The 20,178-nt window shown below is 40.1% G+C and overlaps 1 protein-coding gene across 1 annotated transcript; it reads right to left on the reverse strand.

Annotated features, from left to right (window-relative positions):
- Positions 1-113: 113 nt before the first annotated feature.
- LOC143293798 (lipid droplet-regulating VLDL assembly factor AUP1-like) lies at positions 114-20,099 on the reverse strand. The gene is made up of 12 exons (XM_076605050.1): positions 19,883-20,099; positions 15,602-15,739; positions 14,443-14,593; positions 13,337-13,451; positions 12,102-12,174; positions 11,255-11,291; positions 9,667-9,708; positions 9,226-9,299; positions 8,291-8,487; positions 6,654-6,800; positions 4,631-4,734; positions 114-3,957 (listed from the first exon to the last, which is right to left on the reverse strand). The coding sequence occupies exons 1-12, from the start codon at positions 19,927-19,929 to the stop codon at positions 3,823-3,825; spliced, it is 1,260 nt and encodes a 419-aa protein (XP_076461165.1). The 5' UTR covers positions 19,930-20,099; the 3' UTR covers positions 114-3,822.
- Positions 20,100-20,178: the final 79 nt, after the last annotated feature.

Consider the following 20,178-nt stretch of genomic DNA (forward strand, 5'->3'; position numbering starts at 1 on the left):
TTTCTGAGTGTATGGTTTTACCCTTTACAGACAGGAGATGGAAAATTTAGAAAACACACAAATACAAAGCCAACCAAAGAGGAAAAAATAACAACCTAAACAAATACTTTTGTAATGTTTTGGACATTTATTAATTCATCACATAAAACAGCAAGAGAGGATAAAATTTTATAATTCAACAAATGGAATAATCTCCCATACCAACAGTAAAGATTCTATTATCTCAGAAATCAACACGTTGAAATGAAGTGAAAGTATACAAAGATAGGAGTCGGTTTCCTTCTGGCCAGTTGACAGATTCACACAAAGTCAAAACCATCATCAGCACAATCAAAGCAGATACAATGGGTTATGAACAGATGTTATTTATACAGTTATACACCTGCCTGAGTAAATACTGGATGAACTAATGTGTCTATGGAAGAAAGTTTGGAAATTTTCTTCTGTATGTATCCACATTAGAGAACCTACACCAATGAAAACTAACGTGACTCATATTCAGCTGACTTACACTTACAGTCAAACTGTTACATGGTTCTGACATTTTTCACAATATCGTTTTATCAGTAAACTTACCTTAATGCCAATACCGGAAACAGTTAGCCATTATACAATAATGTATGCACACATCATGTGTTTAGAGGAGTGTGTGTTTTTCTGTGTGCACAGGTACATGTCAATAAGAATGGTGGTCATCCACACACAAAGCTATGTGGAAACAAACAGCTCAAAGAGGTTTCACTCCTGGAGGCTTAAAAATAGTGCTGGAAAACAACCCCACTGCCTCAGTAATGCTCCAGACATTAATCATCAACCTCCACCACTTCTGGTGTTAAAGTGTATTTAATTTCGCAGTTTGGTACTATTATTTCAACCTAACTGGTTTTGAATTAAAAAAAGAAAAGAAGATGCCATCCTCTCCAACATTATACTGCTTTAATATCACACTTCACATACTTTTGGCTGGTTGATCACTTAATATTTGATTCCTTATGGAGGTAATAACTGTCAGACAAAAAGCTCAACAACTGTTAGAAGAAAAGCTCAATGTAACAGATAATGAACATTTCAGTCAAAACAACCGTGCTATGCTATTTTAATCACACAATCAATTGCGACTCATCTGTTTCCTGCTCATTTTATGCATGGGCAGATATGCAAGTTTAGAAGTTTTTAAATATTTTTTTTAACATTCACCAGCATTCTAGAAGAAGGAAATCATGCATGGTTTCACAAGAAACACGAACAGACTAATTTACTAGTTTTCATCCAGAGCATAGGTAGCAGTCCATCATAAAACACTAGTTATATGCAATGAGAAGAAAATTTCTTGCATTCAGTCAAGTTACTGAACACCAGGCACCAAACATTTTCTGACAAGCAAAGCAGTTATGTCATCGCAAACATCCTATATAACATACAGAAAGATTCAAACATGGCAAAGGTATAATATGGCAATGGTCTAAATACTGAAGTATAATGACTCACATCACTTTTGGTCTTAACTTTGAAAAGGAAAACTGAAGGTAGAAGACTAAAGGAGACAGACCCTGTTTAACTGCAGTACTTGATAAATGTATCAGAGGAAAAGGGTGTGTGTGTGTGTATAAGCAAAATAACCCATATCTGAGAGTGACTGTTGAAGAAAAACAACTGATATCTGTGCGAGGAAAAAAAAACATCAATATTTGAGTGTGTGTGTGTGTGCAAGTAACCTGATACTTATGTGTGTATATTCAAGTAAAATAACCAACATTTGGGTGTGTATGTGTATGTATGCATGCATGCAAATAAAATAATATTTTGAGTGTATATGTATGCACGTAAAATGAATATCTGGGTGTGTGTGAGAGAAAAATTACCAATAATAAATGCACACATTCTGAAAGTCCTCAATGACTGAGGTGAATGTCCGAGGCAGTTAAATGCCCCAAGCTTACCCAACACCTGAGATCCAGTTCAACCATATGTGGGGTCTGTGCTTCCTTCATATTCTTTCAAATTATGATCTGATTTTTAATCCTGCTGTGCAAAAGAAGTGAAATGGTGATGTTAGAAAAAAAAAGAAAAAAGTTTTAAAGTCCAACAGCCTCCAGGCCACCGGGGCAGTCAATTCATGGCCAGTGTCTAGGGCGTGGCACAGGCAGGGCTCAATCCTCTCCTGCCGTTTTAACCTTCCCCAACCGAAATCAGGTACCCATTCACATGTGGTTTGAATGAGAAAAATAAGTGCCTTTCACAAGAACACATCACCAAAATGGGCTCTCCAACACTGATCACTGGTGAAAATTGGATCAGAAGTCCGATGCCTAACCAAATCTGCCAGAGCGGCTACTGAAATGGTGATGTGTGACCTTCCCATCCCAGCCTTCTGTGTTGCCACTTGACTGAGAGAACATCTCTGTTGTTTTGAGTTCATCTTCTGACTGGTGCCTGGCGTCCACATTAAAAAAATGCGTAGCAAGTGAGCATTGTTAACCCCATGACTGCTGCCAACGAGAAAGCTCATCAGTGAAGGGCTGTCAGCTCACTGAGTTAAGACAAACCTTACAAGTCAGGATTGTAAGTCACTATTGTTTATTTGAACATCTCCTCTTTGGTTTGCATAACATTTGTTCTGCAGAATCAATGACGCCATTGAAAGGTGCACAAAACGAAGAGACTGCACTTCAAAAGGGTGCCACAATGATCTCATTTCACTGATGCAACAGTCATGGGGTTAATCAACGGGTGAATTCAGACTTAATAGAGCATGCTTTCTTTTCAGGCTGACTGCATTTGTCATTGTTCACTTTATAACATGTGGAAAGGTTAAATGGCGTGAAAGCACTTCCCATTCCTACATCTACAACACTGCCCCATGCCTGCCACCTCACTTTGCATATATCAGAAATGAGAGAAGAGGGGTGATTGTGGAGGGAGAGAGAGAGTGGTCATAAGTGTTCATGCAATGTACATTATCATCATTATCATTATTAGGTCACAAAGTGAACTTTCTTGTCAGTTATGATACACCTGTTAGCAGCAGTGTGAAAAGCAAAATGAAACATGGATGTTATAAGTGTAAACATAGCTGCATCTCCAGAACCTGAAATGCTACTTATGTTGCATGGTATGAGCGGATATATATATATATCTTCCGGGTGGTTTCTGAATTTCATATAATCAGTCCTTGTGACCCTGATTATTTCTTATTTTGTTCAATGTGAATTTAATTTCAGCCAGATAGACTATTTCAACAATAACAAATCTAGAACTAAAATATCTAACAGGTCTGATTCAATATCTTTCTAATGCTGAGACAATGACACATGAACCTGACCCACTGACATATTTCACAATGTTTATTTCACACAATGTTCAGTCACAAAGTCTCATACCTACTAAAGAAAATACACACACAAATCAAGAAATCTCACACTGACAGCAGACAATTTGTAAAGAAGTAAACACGAATAAAGTAAATATTAATATGACATTATTTCTGAAATAAATACAATGCATGAAACATATCATGACTCTTGCAGATATTATCAACTTATCAGACAAATAAACATAATCAGTTATATCTCATAACTACCCACAGTTCAAGTCCCAGTTGTTGCTTCAGCCCATTCTTCCCTTTCGATTCATACCCGGAAATATAAACAACCATTCAACCACTTAAGCAGACAGTGGTGACATTTTCACGTTTGCGATAATAGGTCAGAAATGCTGCATTATGATTTTGCATACACCAAGCACATCAGATACCCATGTACATTCAGCCAGACAGGCAGAGGGAGGGGGGAGGGAAGAGGAGGGGGGGTAGGGGCGTGGCGGTCAGTGCAGGCCGTGTTTCTCTTTGTAGCGCTTCCTGGCCTCCTCCAGCATGGCCTGTTTGCGTTCCTGCAGCGACAGGTGTCGTGCCTGCGCTGACTTGGGGAAACTGGCTGCCTTGAAGGTAGACGCATCCACCTGGAGGACAGATATTTGTATTGTATTACTCTTTTTGTCACAACAGACTGTGTGAAATTCGGGCTGCTCTCCCCAGGGAGAGCATGTTGCTACACTGAAAACACCGTCATTTTTTTTTTTTTTTTCCTGCCTGCAATTTTGCTTGTTTCCCTATAAAAGTGGATTTTTCTACATAATTTTGCCAGAGAAAACATCTTTGTTGCCATGGGTTCTTTTATGTGTGCTGAGTTAATGGTGCACACCAGAGCTCAGTTTATCGTCTCATCCGAATGACCAGCGTCCAGACCACCACTCAAGGTCTAGTGGAGGGGGAGAAAATACCCGTGACTGTGGGATTTGAACCAGTGCACTCAGATTCTATCGCTTCCTGCACAGATGCTTTACCACTAGGCCAGCACCCCACTCCAGATTGGATGACAAAAAAAGTTTTAATCAGAATATGTTGAGAGAAGAAAACATTCAGAAATTCCATCTCCTAGCAATGCAACATGTTCTGACATGTTTCAATACATATGATAGAAAACGTAACCTGACTTGTAGTTGTTATAAGCAACAAGATTCGGCTGGTTTGAAACAAAAATGCATTTCTGACATGTGACCTGTCCTCAATGATGCTTGCATTATGACAGTTCCATTGTCATTTACATCAGCCTGTGACAGTGGAGAAACTCACCTCTTTCTGCAGTGACTCAGGCTGAGCATCTGGTGTTTTGGGCTGAATATCAACACGACCCTCCAGAATATTGGTTATGGTCGTATCCACATCTCGGGTTTGCTCTGGAATATACAGAAACAAAGTAATGAACAGTAACTGTAGTGATGACAGGGTACCACAAATGTGAATCCACATTTCATTAGTCTAATTTCAAAATTCACATTAGCAAAGTACAATAAAAGTGTTTTCAATCATGAAAGCAAATTTCACTTGCATTTGTTAACACTGAGATAAAAATCAGCACTGTGCATTCTAAATATTGGTGTTAAAGAGAATTTGTAGTTACAGGAGAATTTACTGATTCAGTCTGGACTTAACATACATCAAGGTTGAAATCATGAATATACTCTTGTATGATATGCTTCATTTTATGCCAAGGATAAAATCATTTTTGTACATGACAGACATTTGCCATTCCATCCCATTCGCACTGAAGTTATCACTACCCTTTGTGGACTCAAAGCCGAAAAGTCATGATGAAGACAGTGAAAGTATGAAACTCTAGTAGATCTAGGATCATAAAACAATGAAATGCTGATCGATGTGCACTGCTTGAGATAAAACTGCTTCGTTTCCAGTAAACAACTTTCAATTTCACAAACACTTGTTTCTGAAGGCGAACAAAAAAATGACTTGGATAATTATATGTACGCATCACACTCCATCTCTTCCCCCTCCCCCATAATATTTAGGGCTGATTTTCACTACCAGACTTTCACTTGCTCAGGCGACCAGTGAGCTAGCAGCTAAGATTAGGACAGCATGTATCTTAAGGTGTCTTTTCAGACTGGGTGATGTGCCAGTCAATGTCTTTTTTAAGATTTTTGATTGTCAGATTTTGCCAGTATTGATGTTTGGTGCTGAAATATGGGGATTTCAACAGTATAGTTGTCTGGAAAAGGTACACTTATTTGCATGTAAGAGGTTGTTACGTGTTGGCCAGCAAACTCCTAACAAGATGATCCATGGAGATTTGGGTAGATACCCTTTGTATGTAACCTCAGCAGTGAGATTTGTTAAGTGCTGGCTTTGCTTGATCACTATGTCACCAGAGCGACTCCCTCACAAGGCCTATTTAATGTCATGTGCAATGAGTGAATCAGGCAAGAAATCTTGTGTTTCACCTCAAGAACCTCTTACGGGACAACAGCCTCTTTGAAGCGTGGCAATAGCAAGGCGTAGGCGTAGGTAGGCGCGACTACCTTGAGAGAGAGACTGGTAAGTAGTTTCTTACAGGCATGGGAAGAAGGGATACAGACTAGCCAGTGCTTTGAATTTTATGCCCAGCTCAAAAGAATATTCAAGGTTGAGCCATATGTGGATTGTAAACAATTACACTGTTACAAGATTGCATATGCTCAATTTAGATTTGGCTTTTAACCCATTAACTCTCATAGGTTTCGGTACCAAGCAGATTTATTCCCTCAGCAGATACAGTGTACAATGTGTAAGCTTGAAATCAAAGATGAAAACCATGTTTTGTTTGTCTGTTCAGCTTATGTAGCTTTACGCAATGAGTTCTTTCTGGTGGAGTCAGAGACTCATAATTTGCCTGCACCGATGGGAGCTGATGACGATGAGACCGTGTCAAAGCTTTCACGCTGTCTGTATAGAGTTTTTAAATTGCGCTTAGAGCGTGCACGCTGAAGTCGCCGTCCAATTTGCATCGCAGCATTCCATTCTGATACTCGTGTTGTTAGTGTGAATTATCCCCTACTACGTTTCATGACAATGTCTGTCTACTTAAAAATGATTTCTTTTTTTTAACGCTGAATGACCTATCCCCCGACTCCCCATTGAAATGAACCTTATATGTTTCTTCAATAAAACATCATCATCATCATCATCATCCCCTCCCCTTGCCATCCCCTGTTTTGTCGTTCAGCTGGAATCACACTTGAGCCATAAAGGTTTGGGTTCTTGTTTTTCGTTTCTTTTCCCAAGATTATGAAAGCTTTCACAACCACTTGCACTCAATTACCTAGGTCTTTGAGCACAGCCTGGCTGCTGGCATGCTGCAGAACATCTTTCACTTGTTTCAGCATCACATTCAGTTCAGGATCTGACGACGCCACTTCCACTTCTGGTTTTGTTTTCTGTGCATCCGGTGATGGACTGGGGGTCTGCTCTTTAAACAGAAAAATAAACAAAAATTAAAACTGTGCTCTTTAAAAAAAAAATACATTAAATAAACAAAACAAAAAAACAGTGTCTGTTAAACATACCATAAAAAGTATCAAATTCTTTTTTTTTTTTTTGCTGCCCCATCATCTGCACCATTTCAGTGGCATTACTCCCACACCGCTCATTTAGATTCCCCCATACACTGCCACACCCGGGTTCGTCTGTCACAGTATCAGCGTCGGCAGTCTGCAGGGAACCATCGATGTTAGGTGACCAGGAGGCCACACACCAGAGGAGACCCTGCACTGCTGTGTCACTTCGGTGGTGTTCAGTGGTGCCTGCTCTGATTTAACGTACTTAGGACACCACCTACTACGCCCCCTACTAACGACAATAATGGCTTAGTTGCGGAGCCAGACTGAGTGAGTGTCCCTCCCAGAGTGGAGACCGCCACCACGTTCCTCCAACAAGAGCCCCCCATGAATCTGCTGACACTGAAGACATTGACAGGACTCACCCCAAGCACAGAAGTGGAGGGATATCGAAACTGAGGTCACCATGAGAGCAGGGCATGAAAGACCACAGACTTTGAGACTGTTTTGTCTATATTGATGATGATGGAGGAGGAGGATGACGATGACGATGTTGCCATGGAGGTCCATTTCGGTTTGGGACTGCGTGACAAGGCTGTACTCTACGCTTCCTGTCATAATGATATCCCGGCGTTAACCAGGCCCGAGAGATACAGACACTTGCAGTGTTGGTCAAGTAATTTGAGCAACACACCCAAAGATGCATCCTTGAAATAGATGACACTCGACTGTGTGGTCCCAGTCTCCCCATTTAAGCCCACAGCACACTCAACTCTGGGTAGGAGCCGGCCACGGGCCGAAAACCCCACCTCCACTGGGATTCGAACCCGCGTCCTCCCAGCCGTCATTCTGTGACGCTAACCACTTTGCCACGGCGGCTGGTCAAATTCTTTTTTTTTTTTAAAGGGCGTGGAGGGAGGGGGTTATTTATAATGTGCTCTGCCTCCTTAGCACAAGGACACAAAGCACTAACAATACAGGTGAAAAACAGGTGACAAATATCAACAACACAGGGCACAAAAATCAAGTGCTGGGCCCAATCCCCTCATTTCACCAACCATCCCAAACTGAAATCAGGAAAATCAGAGGAAAGTGCCTTTCCAAAGACCACACCATGCAGAAACAGAACCTCAAGCCCTGATGAACACTGGATCAGAAGTCCAACATCTAATCGATTCTGTCACATCACCCTGTGGGATGAAAGAACAACACAGAACCCGGGACGTAACGGACAACAGGTAACAGAAACACAGTACAGAATGCACACACACAACCAGCCCCAATGTTCCCTCCATCCCTTCCTCCACCAGTGTGTCCCCTCAGTCACAGAAAACACAGCAAGCTACAGGCACACACACACTGGAGATTAAAGGACGTGGCATAGAGACCACCAACAACTCACTGGAAGCAGACGACGGAGACCGTGACATGGATGTTGCCACAGGTCTGGCCTGCCGTCCGTTTTTCACAAACTCCTTGACGTCGGCCAGTGTGACGTCAGAGGCTGCCACGCCCAGCCCTTTGGCCAGGTTGGACTGCACGCGCTCCGAAAACTGTTCACTGCTCTCTGAGTCCCGACACTCCGTCAGGGGCAGGTACCTGCACACCATCATGTCTGGAATAATTAAATAAATAAATAATAAGTATTCACATCCTGCTGAATCTTGTGCAGAGACAAACAAAAGTGCTTCCATACCACTTATTCACATGCATATAGATCTGACTGAGAGGAAGGAAAGACAATACTTATAAATACATGTACATAGAAATCTAAGCAAGCTGTAGACCAGGAAGAGGCAGGGGGAAGAAGGGGCGGTTATTTTCGAGGTGGGGAGTTTTTAAAGTCAGAATTGAAAGAGCTGAGTGCAGTGATTTAATAAAGTAAAAGAGGAAGCTCACTCCAAGTACAGGGTCCAGAAAAAAAGCGCCATTGATGGATCTCTTGATGTTGCAGGAAAATCTGAGGTTAAAATAGCACCACTACCCCCCCCCCCCCCTTGCTGCATCCCCCCCCTCCCTCCCACAAGATGGTGTATTAACCAACCAAAAAAAAGTATCAGTGAGAAGAAGATAAAATCTATTCAGCAGATGGGGAATCAGTAAATGATAAGTTGCTAATAATATTCAACATAAAAATACAAGCAAATATTTGGAAGATATTGTTGCATAGAATAGGAAGTACTAATATCACTTCAAGTGGAAAGACGTTAAACTGAAGAAGAATAGGAAGTGGGTGGGTAGGGATCCACTGTGGAAGGTTTAAAAAAACAAAGGAAGAAGTTTAAAAAAATAACATAAGAAGAAGGAGAAGAAAAAGAAGAACAAACAGGCTCTTACTTGATACTGAAGACTGTGAAAGGAACAAAAAAAGTGATCAGCAGGTCCATCCACCAAGGACTGTTGAATGTGGACTGTAGGGGAGAACACAAAAAAGGAAGAAAAAAAACATTAATGACACTGTCAAGACAATCATAATCATCACTGATTTATGGAGGAACAAAAAAACACTGACAACATTGTCAAATTTACTATATTCATTATTTAGATTTATGTGTGCATTTTCTTTTAATGTTGTGTGTATTGCTGCTGTAAATTCATTCTGACAATATGATTATTTCTAAATCTTATGTTTCTCACCTAGAAATGAGTGTATGTTTTGCTTTATAAATGTAAAAGTCTCCCTTTCTCTCTCTCTTGGTGGTGTTGGAGTGGGGTGTGTGTGTGTGTGTGTGTGTGTGTGTGTGTGTGTGTGTGTGTGTGTGTGTCAAGAGTACTTACAATACTGATGTCGAAAAACCATCTCCTGGCTATGATTCCAATCTGAAAACAGAATCAGCATTATCAAAAAGAGGATATCCATTGACAAAACAAAATATCATACACTAACTGATAAAGAGAAAAGTGTGAACAGGCAAATTCACAAGCATTTATGAAAAAGAGTGAAAAAAAGAAAAGAAAAGAAAAAGATGCTGTAGTCTGATCATCTGTTGTCTCAGAGGATGAACAACATGAAAAGGAAAACATGTTTCCTCTCTTTCATATGAATTTAGTATTCTTGTTTTATGAAAATATCACTATGAGTCATTATCATATATCTTGATCAAAACTGTTATTCAAATGTCAAGATACTGCATGAAGAACTTTGGACTTGAAAGTGACAATTTTTTGTTTCATTTTGTTACTGCAAAAAATTGTTTACTTAACCCTTTCGCTGCCAGGAAAATAAGATTTAAGTGAAATCTATTTGCCAGGGTTTAAAAAAAAAAAACGGGTATAAATTTTCAAAAAATTCTGTGCTCTTTGTTATTGGAGAAAGACCCATAAAAGTATATATTTTCTGAAAGGTAAATGAATAAAGAATACAAAACACATGCTGTTTTCCCATTTTATATATTTTTAGTGACATGCTGTTGTTTTGAAATCAGTGTTTTGTTTTTTGTCACATTTTCAACTTGTTCATTACAAGCATTAGTCAGGTAATTTGCACAAAAACATCATATTTTCTGGACAAATGGATATCTGCAAACACAAAATCATACTAGAACAACCACAATATATATATATATTTTTAAGATTTAGAAACACAATACATTGTGACTTCTCCAAGTGATAAGATGGATGTGAAGCCACGCCCCCTCAGTCTCCACCCCCCTCCTCCTCACCCCTCTCACACGATCACTTGATTCTGTTCTCATCAGACCGCGTTGGCTGCGTGCCAAGAATATCGCTCTGCTGCTAATTCGGTCATCTGTCATCTGCTAACATGTGTACAGCAGGCATCACTCACTGACAGTTGCATCTTGGCCACTCTCTTCATTATTCATTTATTTTCTATCAGATCGTCCTATAAATGTTCATCACTATCTTCTCCTTCGAATTTACGCTTCAATTCTTTCTGAGCATCAGCTAAAGAAAGAAATCATGGTTGATTTAGTTCGTCACGATCGCATGTCTTGAGCACAGCGTCAGTCCGACATTTTGTTTAGCGAGCGAGGAGCGAAGTCAGGCAAACACTTGGACAGTGACCCAACCAAAACGTTCAAATAAAGGACTGCTTCATGACGTAGATGGGGTTTCTAGCTATGAATAGAATCTAGAGAGATTCCCCAGGCTAAAGCTACCACTATTTTTGCCAAGGAAGTGAATGCAAACCAGGGAAAAGTCAGAATATTTCGATGACGAGTTATCTCGTCATGCAGGCAGCGAAGCATACATGCTTGCCATGACGAGTTATCTCGTCATGCAGGCAGCCTAGGGGTTAAAAAAGTGAAACTCAATTCCTTGTTATCAATGCAAACACATACATGCATGCACACACATCCATACGTCACACAGACACATGCACAGACAAAGTAAACAGACTTACAGGCTGAATTGCAGCACCTAATTCAAATGGAAGCACCCTGAAATGACACAATATTCACATTTCACCAGCTGTGACATATATATATATATATATTATAAATATATAAATCTGTGTGTGTAAGACAGTGAGAGAGAGAGAGAGGGAGAGAGAGAGACTGAGTGAGTAAGAGTGTGTGTGTGTGTGTGTGTGTGTGTGTGTGTGTGTGTGTGTGTGTGTGTGTGCATGTGTGTGTGTGTGTGTGTGGTCTTCTTCTTTCCTTCAACTCTGTGAAGAGTCATTGGGGTGCCACAAAGAAGTGCTCACCAAATTCCTCCAAAATTCTGTTGGTTGTGTGTCAAAGACTGGGTCTCTGCGTATGTCTTCCCTGTCCATTCTACAATTTTGTAAGTCTGTTGTTTCTTTCTATCTCTTCCTCTGTCTCTCCCTCAACAGTTATTTGGAGGACTGTTTTAGCAAGCCACTGGATCTTGTAATGTGGCCATACCACTGTTGCTTTCTTTTCTTAACTGATATCAGCAGTTCTTCCTGAAGTGCAATGTACTGCTTGATGGTCTGGCAAACTTGTTCACTGATGATGTGATAAGTGTATCTGATGTTTTGTATCTTGTGGTGACACCTCATTTCCATGGCTTCATGACATGCTGCATCATGAAGGAAAAGAATATAAAGCTGTTCATACAGGACTATCAAGCTGTCTCCAATGAGACCCTTCACTTCACTTAAGTTCATTATTTTATGCATGCACACGCCCACACACTACACACAAACGCACACACACAGAGGTTCTCTTTCACATGAATACATAACCAAGACTCCTTGGTTTTAAGCTGTCTTTCAAATAATTTACCTGAACTTAAGTAGTCCATATGCGCTGTTGGCTCTTCTGCCCTCAGGGAAGAAAAGAAGAGGAACCTTGGATTCTGAAACAGAAATGTAAGTGTATGACTGAGGAGAAAATCCAATGTAATGAACAGTAATCAGAGCAGTCACAATAAATGAGACATAACTACTAACTTTTACAGTTTTTTTGAATTAAAAAAAAAAAAATTTCTAATGTATATGACATTGTTATTGTTGTCCATCCTTCAGAGTTGAAGATGACCATGACTTCAGTGTCAGATCTGTGGTTGTGGGTCTGGAGGTGACTGGTGAGGCCAAATTCAGGCTCAGAAAGCTCGCCCACATATGGGATACAAGTGGGTAGGAGCTGCAGTGGAGGCGGAAGAAGATGTCTGCAGAGGCAGCTCAAGTGGAACTGATTGAACTGTCTGTGGTAGACAGTTCAGGTCTTGCTGGCACAGAGAAGGGTGGTGGGTACCACTGCTTGGTAGACCTTCAGCTTGGAAGTAAGGCTGAGTCATTTCTGCTCCCATACATTCTTGCAGAATCTCCCACAGGTGGCACTGACTGTGGCAATTCTGTTGGTGATCTCTGCATCAATGTTCACTGCTCTGGAAAGAGTACTGCCTTTCATACAGTTTTGGGGGGCACACACACATCCTATGATAAATGAGATAAATGTTATTCATGTGCTTTACATGTGTGTACTATCAAAACAGTAAGACAGTCTTTGCCTCATGCTTTATTTTACCACTGTTAAGAGGAAAGTCCTTTTGTTTAAAATGAATTCCTTTGTTTTTTTTCCCCCCAATGGATTTGCTATTAACCAGTTTTCTGCCACTGCATATATGACATATCTCATATTTTGTATTCCTTTTGGATACATGAACTTCTAGTCCTATTTCCATCTTTGCATCACATGGGATGGGCCAATGGGAAACCACCCGAGTTGATGTACAATTTTCTCTTGAAAGTTGGATGGGTTGCATCCCTTTACTTGCTTTTTTGTTTTTTGTTTTTCCATGCATGCCTGTCAATTTTTTCAAGTTTTGGGCATTGTGAGTAATACTCTTCCTATTTGGACTGTTCACATCTTAATAACAGTATAAAGACTGATAAGATAATCTTTACAGGGGTGTATGTGTGCATGACGTAACAAGTTGACATCTTTGCTGCTTTCTCTTCACAAGACTCACAAGACACAGACAGCAGACCAGAAGGTAAATGATGCCATGAACCAACCTTCTGTTTTTTTCATTATGAACTGCACCCTGTCGTCTTTGCTCATCTGCCCTGAGACAGTCACTTGACTGCAAAGTTGAGTAAAATTTTCACCACTCCAGGAATGCTCTACCATCTGGAGAGAAACACAAACACAATGCTCTCTTCAAGAAATGTTAAATAATTTCTCATTGTATCAAAATGTCTGAAATCTCCACAGTATTTTATAAAGCACACAAACACACAATTACACATTCGCTTTAGTACTAAAGACTTTATTGTTTGATTCATACGCAACAAAACTTTCTTTTGGCTCATTCAAACCATCAACAGATTTTATAAGAAAGTGAAATAAAAATGAATAATGAATAACTGATACACCCTTCCCTGATTTAATGCTATATACCTAGCAATCATACTGTAAAAGGAAAACATTTTCAGAAAATATAACATTTCAAGACACAAGAGAAATAGCAATAAATGAATAATCTTTATGCCTTTCCTGATCAATAACTAGTACATATCATTGAGGTTCACTGTGAACGATGAAGATGTCAGAGACTCGCGAGATGACACATCAATCATCATGGAAAAGGAAAACAAAAATTTACTGACACTGCGTATTATCCTGTTCTCACATTACCAGTTTTCATTCATGCTGTCAAGGGGGAAGGTGGCAGAATGGTCAAGACGCTTATCTGCCAATACAGTGTCCATGAGAGTCTGGGTTTGAATCCAGGTCTCAACATTTCTCCCAAGTTTGCCTGGAAAATCAAGCTGAACATTTAGTCATTCGGATGAGGTGATAAACCGAGTTCCCATGTGCAGCATGCGTTTCGCGCACTGAAAAAGAACTCATGGCAACAACAGTGACGTCCTCTGACTAAAATTTCACAGAAGAAATATACTCAATATATGTTTATAAATGCATGCACTCAAGGCTGACTAGTCTGTTAGGTTTTGCTGATGGTCAGGCATGTGCTGTAGTGAAAATGGATTTGTCCGTATACATGCAGTGACGCCTCTTAGCGAAACTGACTCTGAAACTCACTTTCACTGGTTATTTTCCTTTCTCACATCAGCAGTTTTCAATTTCATTAACACAGTCACCAAACACACCCACTCACCAGAATGTAGCGCATCACAAGGTTAAGGATGAAGGGGTCAAGGCTGGTCATGTGGTTGGCCACCAGCACCAAGTTGTGACGATCTGTGTGCAGACTTCCATCGGTGGTCACGACGAGGCCACACACCATGAACATCACACGCAACAGTATGCTGCAGACCACAGACACACACACAGTGCCCGGTCAGTGCTTTTATCATGCATGGTCACGGTTTTGTTTAAAACGACAAGCAAGACAATGTAATGTTTTCCTCATCAAAAGCAATGGAAGAATTCATTTCAGGTTATAGCCCAGACTACCACACAGGGCCATATCAGGGATGGAAGAAATAAATATCATCATCGTTGTCTAAACTAGTTTAGTACTTATAGTCCAGATTTATCACTGTTGTGTGAACTAGTCATAGCTTAAGACAACAGTGATGGTTCTGGACAAGGACTAGTTCATATAATAATGATAATAATTCTGGACAATAACTTATAGTCCAGAATTATTATCATAAGTTATCTAAACTAGTAATAGTCCAGAATTATCATTGTTGTCTAAACTAATTATGGTCCAGAAATACTATATCATTTTTGCTCATAGCCCAGGACCATATCTGGGATGGAGGGAAGAATTATCATCATTGATGCTTAAGTTACTGCCTTGCATCACATGGGGCCATATCAGGGATAGAGGAATTTGAGGATGAAGGAAATTGACATACCAGAGTGTCTTTTGATAGTATTGTTCGAAACAGGTGTTCCAGCAGATAAAGTGCCTCTGAACATGTTCTTTTTTCAGAGATGATCCGATCTCATGTACTTTTCTGACCATAAAGCATAACAGTAACACTGCATAGAACAATACCATTATGGAATGCTGGTGACCGTGTTTATATTGGAACAATACTGTTAAATATTGTTATCAAACATGTGCATAACCAAAGTGACCATGGTGACATTACATTATAAAAACCAGCATATGGCCTAGCTGTGCAAAAGATCACTCCAACTCTGAATGAGTATAGAGTATAGACCCAATTCATATTAGTTAGAATATAACAAAAGATGCTATTTCAAAATAACTCCTGCGTAGGGATAAGAATTTAAAAGAAAAAAGTTTAAGGAACCAAACCATACAAACTGAAAAATAGAAAAAAAGAATTAATACTTACTTCTTTACAAAAGAGATGTTGGAGAGAAAGTAGAACACCAACAAAGCATGGAGAAAGATGAAACATCGGACAATGGTCAGCACAATTCCAAGCGGAAGATAGAAGACCAGAGGCAGCAAACCAATGCCTTTTTCAAACCTGTTGAAATATAATTTCTTTTAAGATTTTTGCTTTTTTCCTCCATTGTTCTTCTTCTTCTTCGTTCATGGGCTGCGACTCCCACATTCACTCATATACACAAGAGGGCTTTTTCATGTATGACCTTTTTTACACCCGCCATGTTTGCAGTCATTCTCCACTTTGGGGGTGGATGGGGGTCCTTTATTCTTTAATAAAAATGTGAAGTGTGTGTGTGTGTGTGTGTGTGTGTGTGTGTGTGCGTGTGTGTGTATATGTGTGTGTGTGTATGTGTGTGTGTTTATAACGCAAGTCCATGTGTGTGTGTATACATTCACATAGCCTGTTTAAGACATGTAAGTCTTTCAGACAAAATCTCAATGATGCTCAATTTCAAGTAATCTGTGAAGTGATGCTGAAAGTCAAACCCAAAGAAACCTGGTATATCACAGTGGGGAGAGAGCTGAAAATATATTTAAAAAAAGAAAAAAAAAAAAAAAGGCCAGACACTGCTGAGAGCCCCTCAAACACAACAGAGAGAGAGAAAAAAAAAAGTTCCCTTGCCATTGCCTCAGGTACCAGACAACATAGTGATTGTGGCTGAATGAATGAATTCAATCAAAGATGAGAATAAGGAGCAGGGTTTCTGAGCTTCCCAGTGGCCCTGAAGACCACTGGATGCAGTTTGACTTCCTGATCAACAATGAGACCACAGCAGCAATTACCATCTTACAGTACTATCACAAATTATGCAGTGTACAAGCTACTGACCACTGAAGACTACATGTTTAAACAACTTGACCTTGATGGCTTTATGCAATAGGTTGTGAATCTCAGCTCTGTGAAGCAGGGTTTCCCATTCAAACACTTTTAAGTTTGTGCCTTTATTTCCAGGCTGGTCCAGTCTGTCAAGTCTTGTCTTCAACACAAGCCAAAATGGTCACAGTTCTACTGCTGCTGCTTTGACTTATGACCTGTACACAGGCTATCAGCCTTGTGTTTGGGTTCTGTCTACAGCTATTTTCTGCTCACTCTGAAGAATGTGGGGTAAATGAGTTTTGTCTGTACTGTAAGCTACAGCTAGCATGGCACTGAATCAGTATGTGATCTGATTATCCTGGTGGTCTCAGATGGGCTGGTGCAGGCATTCACAGCCTGGCGAAACGTGCATGCGCACGTGTGTACGTGTGTGTCTCTGTGGGTGCGCGCACATGTGTGTAATTTCTATTTCTCTTGAAATGACTTACTAAAAGAAACAGTTTGCTGACTACATTTGTACTGCTGTTGTCAAGGAACTGTGGCAATATCCACAATTTTTCCCCTCAGAACGGAATTCATAGTGTTCACAAGGCATGGACATACACTCCATCAGTCACACACAGGAGTGGTGGGGAAGAAATGTGGATATTGTCTGAATTGTGTGTGAATGATGGGCTGAAAATGTGCAGATTTCCAGAATTTTGGATTTACAGACTATGTGTAAATATGTACGGCAACACATGTAGTTTTCATATATTTTCTAGTTCATTTCAGCTGTTGTTATTAACATTATATAACACATATTCCGAGAGAATGTGAAATATATCATCTTTCTCACAAACTGCCTGGCAAATAGGAAGCACAAGCCAAAAATGAAAATAACGCCCGGGACTGAAGAGGTTAACCCGGAGAGCGCGATGAGCCACGATCGTGGCTTTCCCGGTAAAGTGCGATGGGCCACGATCGTGGCTCTGTTTACATAAGGTCCGACATCGTACGGCTATGCTCGGCAGCCTTCGTAAAACTGCCTCGTTCTGGTGTTACTGCCTCCCTGCTTGTGTTTGCACAAACTTTGACCGAGTTTATAAGTCCAGATCTTCGTATTTTTTGTAAACAATGAGTGACACTGAAGTTGACAAAGCTGAGGAAATGAGTGACCTTGTCACTAGTGATGATTCATTTGCTGACAGGGATTCTGGTGAAAACGGCTTTGTTATTTTGACACTTGGGCATGCTGGCTTGCTTGTTGTTTATTCAGTTTTGTGTCTCCAGCCACAAAAACTGGGGGGTGGGTGATGGGGGTGGGGAGGGGTGGTAAAGTGGGTTAGGCATGGGTCTATTGTGATTTCTTGACCAAATCAAGCTAGAAAACTGGAAATTATTTTGATTTAAAGCATTCTTGCTGCTTTTGAAAGCAACATGAGCTAAAAGAAAACATTTATTTCTGTTTTTGCCTGTGATTGCATAAAGTATTGTAGATGTGCGCGTGCGTGGCGTCGGTGGGTGTGTCTCAAACAAATAATACAGTGCTTATAATTTCATTGTTTCAGTTATATTCATTTCATGATTCTGCAGCCAGAACATTTTCTGCACAGTTTAATGCCAATTTTGAGATTTTGACTCTATAAAAGATGTGAAAATACCTATAAACATTGTGGTTGACGTTTTTGGAAAACAAGTTTGCAAAATTTGTTGTTTATATCCTGTGGAATATCTCCAACTACTTACAAGGTACAGCCTTTTTCTTACTTTTATCTGATTCTTCATTCACTCTACTTTCCAAAAATGTATAGGTTTACCTATTTATTCTTACTGATAAGCATACAAATGCCCCAAATCAGAGCACAGGTAGCGGAGGCAAACTATTCCTTTGTTTTAAGCATGATTTCTGTAAGTATGTTTTATTATATCCAGCACTTTGAGGGTTAGCCCGGAGAGCGCGATGAGCCACGATCGTGGCTTTCCCGGTAAAGTGCGATGGGCCACGATCGTGGCTCTGTTTACATAAGGTCCGACATCGTACGGCTATGCTCGGCAGCCTTCGTAAAACCGCCTCGTTCTGGTGTTACTGCCTCCCTGCTTGTGTTTGCACAAACTTTGGCCGAGTTTATAAGTCCAGATCTTCGTATTTTTTGTAAACAATGAGTGACACTGAAGTTGACAAAGCTCAGGAAATGAGTGACCTTGTCACTAGTGATGATTCATTTGCTGACAGGGATTCTGGTGAAAATGGCTTTGTTATTTTGACACTTGGGCATGCTGGCTTGCTTGTTGTTCATTCAGTTTTGTGTCTCCAGCCACAAAAACTGGGGGGTGGGTGATGGGGGTGGGGAGGGGTGGTAAAGTGGGTTAGGCATGGGTCTATTGTGATTTCTTGACCAAATCAAGCTAGAAAACTGGAAATTATTTTGATTTAAAGCATTCTTGCTGCTTTTGAAAGCAACATGAGCTAAAAGAAAACATTTATTTCTGTTTTTGCCTGTGATTGCATAAAGTATTGTAGATGTGCGCGTGCGTGGCGTCGGTGGGTGTGTCTCAAACAAATAATACAGTGCTTATAATTTCATTGTTTCAGTTATATTCATTTCATGATTCTGCAGCCAGAACATTTTCTGCACAGTTTAATGCCAATTTTGATATTTTGACTCTATAAAAGATGTGAAAATACCTATAAACATTGTGGTTGACGTTTTTGGAAAACAAGTTTGCAAAATTTGTTGTTTATATCCTGTGGAATATCTCCAACTACTTACAAGGTACAGCCTTTTTCTTACTTTTATCTGATTCTTCATTCACTCTACTTTCCAAAAATGTATAGGTTTACCTATTTATTCTTACTGATAAGCATACAAATGCCCCAAATCAGAGCACAGGTAGCGGAGGCAAACTATCCCTTTGTTTTAAGCATGATTTCTGGAAGTATGTTTTATTATATCCAGCACTTTGAGGGTTAAATTCCTGTTGATCTGAATGTTGAACAGGAAGTGAAACTTGGTGGGAGGAGATGGAAGCTTTTCCGCTATTCTTTTCATTAACAGGGATGTACAGCTGACGTGTACAGTCAAAATATATCTCTTGTCATTTACATGGGTGTGCAGACGTGTGGTGGTGTGTCCATCGAGATCGATGATGACCATCGTTGTCATCCAGATGGGGGATGGGGGATGGAGGGAGGGTGGTGGTGGGGTGGGGGGAAGGATGCTCATGAATCTATCTGTGCAGACGTGTACAGTCAAAATGTATCTCATATTTATGCTCGTGAAAAAATAAACCAAACAAACATAACATGCAATAAGAAATTTGAATGAATTACATGATGTATATCAACCACAACATTATGATAAAAAAACAACAACCCACACATAAAAACAACCTGACTTATGAGTTCAATGATCAAATAAATACCTGTTCAAAATCACAAGTTTTTCGACGTTCACATTTGAAGCAGCCATATTCGGGCGTCAGAGTGTCGTACAACATACGCTGACGGACTTAACCGAAAGCCTATGAACTGTCGAAAGTCCTGTTACATCAGGAGCGATAAAACAACATGCATATGATGTAAACAAAGTTGGTCTTCGGAATTGGTATTCATGGTTTATTCGATCATGGGCGCAGCCATCTTTGAGAGCTCAAATGACGTCATAAGGCGCACCACGCAAAACGAGAGGTTTTTTTTCTTGATTGCAAGACAATGGTGA

The sequence above is a fragment of the Babylonia areolata genome, chromosome 19 (genome assembly GCF_041734735.1).
Source record: "Babylonia areolata isolate BAREFJ2019XMU chromosome 19, ASM4173473v1, whole genome shotgun sequence".
In the NCBI taxonomy this organism is placed as follows: Eukaryota; Metazoa; Mollusca; class Gastropoda; order Neogastropoda; family Buccinidae; genus Babylonia; species Babylonia areolata.

What these genes read in the sequence shown, in the direction of transcription:
- LOC143293798 (XM_076605050.1), bottom strand. Translation starts at nt 19,929, where the DNA reads ATGGCTGCTTCAAATGTGAACGTCGAAAAACTTGTGATTTTGAACAG. An exon ending in AACATCTCTTTTGTAAAGAA is followed by an intron (nt 14,594 to 15,601) that starts GTAAGTATTAAT and finishes TGTGGTCTGCAG; the next exon opens with CATACTGTTGCGTGTGATGT. An exon ending in CTGAGTCACTGCAGAAAGAG is followed by an intron (nt 3,958 to 4,630) that starts GTGAGTTTCTCC and finishes TCTGTCCTCCAG; the next exon opens with GTGGATGCGTCTACCTTCAA.